Raw genomic sequence first — 5562 nt, 5'->3', positions numbered from 1 at the left:
CAATTGAGTATGGGATTAGATATGGTCGAGGTGAAGGAATCGGGTTGATGGGCTATACTGAGGCAAATTGGGCAGGCAATACAATAGACAAGAGAAGCACTTCAGGGTGTTATTTCAGTTTGGAATTAGGAGTTGTCTCTTGGTTTAGTAGGAAGCAGAAGTCTGTGGCTTTGAGTTCAGTAGAGTCAGAATACATAGCAGCTAGCATGGCGACATGTGAAGCTATATGGCTTCGGAAGTTGCTAGTAGCCTTGTTTGGTTAGAAGGTTGAGACTACGATGATACACTGCGACAATCAGAGTTGCATCAAGTTGATTGAGAATCTAGTGTTTCACGATAGATCAAAACATATAGACATTAGGTATCACTTCATCAGGGATTGTGTATAGAGGGGGATTGTTCAGCTATAGTACATACTTATAGAGGAGCAGGTAGCAGACATTCTGACAAAGGCATTGGGGAAGGCAAAATTCATCTTCTTTAGAGATAAGTTGGGTGTCATGCAAAACAACTTCCTCACTAAGAGGGAGTGTTAATTATGGGTAGCTTGGACAACTGTTCGTCCTGACCCAGAAATAGCAGCATTAGGTATGGGTAGTTTGGACAGCTGTTCGTCTTGACCCAGAAATTAGAAAATGGTTGTTTTTGTCAGAACTATTGTTAGGATAAAAACAATTGTTATTTAATAGTGGCTCTTTTTAGGTGACACCTCATAGCCAAAATTAGTTATTGGTTATTGAGTTGTCTTAATCTCAGTCGTTGGTTTGAATTAATCTCGGTCGTTGGTTTTCCAACAGAGTAGTATAAAAAGGGGTCATGGGTCATTTGGAAAATATGAAGTTTGTGAATTATTTACAGAGTTAGCAAATAGTCTTGCGGTGTTAGCAAGGGGCGCAGTGATAGCGTTGGAGATAGCAGTGCTGGAATATCAGTGGGAGAAATTGGGAGATTGTCGGAGTTCTGCCAGTGAGAGGCAAGGAATTTTGTATCTCTTAATTTGTTGAAGTTAATATATTTCTCATCTGCAGTACTGGTTTTCCCTTCGGGGTTTTTCCAGGGATAATTGTCCGGAAATATCGTGTCATTGTGTTACATATTTCTTTCCACCTATTTTTATTTGTGAAGTTGTAGTTGTGTTATTTTCCAATATTTGTTGATCAAATAATCTATTAAAGATAGGAGGTTAATAATCAGTAACTGCAATAGAATTTTCACATTAATTTTGTTCAGAAATGCATAGTGTGGAACATGAAGTTAGATTTGCATACGGAGGCTCTGATAAAGATAGATTTGATAATGAGGCAAGAAATGGATATGGACCACCTTGTGAAGAAAGAAATCCTGAAGATATATCTGATGTAGAAAGAAATGGTTATGGAGGTTCTAATGATTATTTAGATGTGCATGGACGAGAAGGATATCATGAAGATACATCCGATGAAGTAAGATATGCACATGGACGACGTAATGAAGATAGAAATCGGTATGGAGAAGCTGCTTCATTCGAGAAGATCTATCAATGTTATCCACCAATTTATACTGACAAGTCAGAGCTGGAAATAGGCAACAAAATTATAATGCCCCCTTCAGCTCTTTCTCGTTTGTCATATCAGGAAATTCAGTATCCCATGCTTTTCCAGCTAGAGAATACCATCACAGGTCAGATCTCACACTGTGGAGTACTTGAATTTGTGGCTGAGGGGGGTGTAGTTTTTATGCCACTTTGGATGATGGAAAGTATGGATTTAGGAGTGGGAGATACAGTCAAATTGAAGTATACCACTCTTCCAAAGGGGACTTATTTTAAATTACAGCCGCACAAAAAGAATTTCTTAGACATATTCAATCCGAAAGCTATCTTGGAGGTTTCTCTGAGGAACTTCTCTTGTTTGACCATAGGGGATACCTTAAAGATAAATTACAATAACACCACATATTGTATAAATATAGTTGACATAAAACCTGAATGTGCCATAAGTCTCCTTGACACAGACTTGGAGGTGGACTTCGCTATTCCACTTGATTACAGTGAGCCTGAAAGGCTGCCAGTAAATCCTGCTGCTCTATCCACTACTATAACTAGTCAAAGAATGGCAAGAGAAATTCCATCTGCAGAGCATGTGGCAGAATTGGACAGAAGATTTACTGCATTCACTGGAATTGGAAGGCGTCTGAATGGAAAACCTGTATCGCCAAAAAGTCCTAGAGTTAAATCACCAAGGTCAAGATCCCCTTCAAGAGCTCCAATGCGTAAATCAGGCAAGCTTGTATTTGGTGACAATACCAATCAAACCCATGCATATACAAAAGAAACTGTGAAGGTGGCGGGGCAGAAAAATGAAAAGGAAACTGAAGAAGCTGAAAAGTTCCAACCCTTCACTGGGAAAAAGTATTCTTTAAAAGATTGATCCATTGCCTGATACTTTCTTGTTCTTGGTCTCTGTTCTTACATTGTACATGTTTTTTGGGGGATGATCAATTGGAAAGAAATGAAAAAAGATATCCTATAATGGAGTTACTATCAGAAGATTTCAATGCTATGTAAACCATTGCAATACCCTCAAAATGCATGGGAGCCAGAGAAATCATATAAAGCAATTCAAGAGATAAAACAGTGGCATACATAAATAAATAGATGTGATAAATTGTAGAATTAATGATGTTTCAGATGTTGGCACGTTGAAGTCGCATCTGTTTGTCCTATTTAGTAGTGGAAAATGAATAGATTGAATTTTGTAATCTAATGTAATTCTTTATGTCGAGCATCTACAATGACATCAAAATGTTCCTAAACAAAAAATCATTTTTGAAACAATTTGACATACAAATGACAGGTAAATGCATGAAATATGTCATGTTTGAGTTTTTGTGGAGGCGTTATTTTATTACTCCAAATAAAATAGAACCCTTGCCACTTGCCTCCAGATAGATTCACAGCGTTTTGCATGCAGGACTTTAATGGATTTGTATTCTTGATGTTTAGTATTTTAGAAAAATATTTACATATTTTACATATTTTTTTAATATAAATATATTTATGTATATGCAACTCATTTGTAAGAATTAAAATTGTTAACCTGGTCACTATATTCATTTGATTTTTAAGGAAAAAAAAAACCAGCAGATAGACATGTTAAAATAAATAAACAGGAGAAAAGGGAGAAAAAGGCAAGTTGGAACAAGAAAACAATACGAGAAAGCAGTTTGAAGCGATTAGATGTTTGAGACTAGGTTTAGCACATATATCATGATAAACATATCCATATGTATGGATGCTTTCTAAATTGTATAAATTTGTGTTCTACAAGTTTTAGTATCTTGACTAAGATTGGGCATAAACCAATCCTTGCCAATGCATCCACATTATGGGTATCGAATTAGATTATACATATGCACACAAAGACACAAAATTAGTTGGAACAATAAAAAGAAAAATAATTATCTGAGAATGATAAAGAACACTTTGAGGTTCTAATAGAAATATTCAATAAGTCTAAATGAAATCTCAATTTGAGGAAAAAATAATTTAAATTAAACATTACCATTTTACAGTTGTTATATCTATATGTATATAAATTGACATGTCATAGATCACATTTTAGTGTTGTTATATTTATATGTATATAAATTGACATGTCATATTTTTGGCCTTGATGTAACTTGCAAGGTAGAAGCAATATTGAAAAAGGTATAAGCGTTGAATATAACTTACTAATATAATAAAATTGTGGAACACATTTCTTATTATGTGTAAAAAAATGTCTAATCATATAGTTTTAAGAAAATAAATAGAAAATAAATATACTATAACATAATGCTTTCTATGCGGAGAAGTCATTTGTGAGAAAAACCTTACAATCTAAAGAAACGTTATGTATTATTCAACAATTAATGTGTAGTGACATAAATTGCATACCCTTGCAATTTTCTATTACACAACATCTTCCCCTTTAGTTCATGATATGAAAATATTTTAAGTCTTAAAATCGAAATATCTTTCATCTAACATATTTCTAGTAGTATTGGTTTTTTGAGTTTTCTTATTTCAGAAGGGAGCACTATATGTAGATGTCGATGTGATGCACTAGAATCTTGTGAAAATTTATGATTGAAGTGGTTATTGGAGCATACCTTTTTCCCAAAAATGTTATTTCATTTTATCATAATAATTTTTTTATTAGAATCTCTTCTTCATTTTGTTATTGAAATGGTGGCTAGAGTGAGTTTCATAAGAGCTTAAAGAACTCTTAACTATCTTTATGATTCAATCTTCTTCTTTTAGTCTCATAGTAAGAAGTATCCAATATTACCCGTTGCAATTTTGTAGCATTGTAAATTGTTGCCATCCATAATTTCATGCTAGGCTTAGTATCTATTTTGGTGGTTGTGCTTGAACTTGTGTGAGTGTGCTTGTCCTAGGTTTTGATTAATATTATTGGTCACACACCCTAGTGCTTAGTCATTTATGCAACGAAATAGGGATAAATGTTAGTGACCATCAGTAGTGTCCTCCCAATTTGAGTATTTGAATGTTAGCTTTGGGCCCTTAATGATCACCATGTCGTTGTTTGCCTCTCCTAAATAGTTGTTTATGAGAAGGCCGAAGATACATATAATTGTGACTCCCTTTCTCATTTGAAAAGCTTATTCTCTGTAATGCCTAAATGCTCAATCTAGTAATTAAATTCCATCAAATAATTAGGTTCAATCAAGTTGAGAAATCTAAAAATATTAATCAAGAATAAAGTGATATACAAGTATCATCTTTTGTTTATCATTATCATGTTATACTAACATCTTATAGGACTTCATAAGAGAAAGTCAACACTACTTTTCATGATATCCAAGAAGGGGTTTTGTATAGATTTAAAGGTGTGGATCTAAGTTAGTTTGGTTCTCTCTTGAGGATTGTAGTTAAGCTCATTCATACATTCTTGGGAATGATGACCATGTGAAAAGGAAATTAATTATAGGGTAATGCACACTATTCTAGGATACCCTTTCTACCATCATCATTATGGTGAATCACCTTACCTTTCACTTGCAATCACTGTATATTTCTTGCATGCATTGTTGTACTTAATTAATTAGTTAATTAATTACATTCTTTCTTTGAGTATTGTATTAAAATATTATGTTTAGTTTATTAAATAAAACCTTAAAATGCTTTATTTTGACATCTCATATGCATATCCATCTTGTTATCACTTTCTTCCATTCTATTTATTTCGAGGACCATATATGTGATCTAAAACTTATACTTATGATTTTTATGAACTAGTGCTTTAAATTTAAGATTATTTTTGGCTCCCATGCTTTGAATAACTTTGGTGTGGTGCATGAATTTTTTAACACATTTTCTTCATGAAATTCAAGAATTCAAACTTATTTTGACAAAAATATTACCTTACTAATGATCTTTGAGTCATAATCAATTCATGATTCCCTAGAGATGGACCACTCTATGCTACAAGTTCCCAATGTTCAAATTCAAAAGTTAGACAATGAGTTGGATAGATTCCAAAATTTCTTGAGAATGGAACCCTTGGTTGAGGGTGCTCC

At 33.6% G+C, this 5562-nt stretch overlaps 1 protein-coding gene across 1 annotated transcript; it reads left to right on the top strand.

Moving 5' to 3' along the window:
- Positions 1-1493: 1493 nt before the first annotated feature.
- On the top strand, positions 1494-2408 carry LOC131046683 (uncharacterized). The gene has a single exon (XM_057980467.2). The coding sequence runs from the start codon at positions 1578-1580 to the stop codon at positions 2406-2408; it is 831 nt and encodes a 276-aa protein (XP_057836450.2). The 5' UTR covers positions 1494-1577.
- Positions 2409-5562: the final 3154 nt, after the last annotated feature.

The sequence above is a fragment of the Cryptomeria japonica genome, chromosome 7 (assembly GCF_030272615.1).
Source record: "Cryptomeria japonica chromosome 7, Sugi_1.0, whole genome shotgun sequence".
Classification (NCBI taxonomy): domain Eukaryota; kingdom Viridiplantae; phylum Streptophyta; class Pinopsida; order Cupressales; family Cupressaceae; genus Cryptomeria; species Cryptomeria japonica.
This window is presented reverse-complemented; position numbering and strand designations above follow the sequence as displayed.

What these genes read in the sequence shown, in the direction of transcription:
- LOC131046683 (XM_057980467.2), top strand. Translation starts at nt 1,578, where the DNA reads ATGCCCCCTTCAGCTCTTTCTCGTTTGTCATATCAGGAAATTCAGTAT.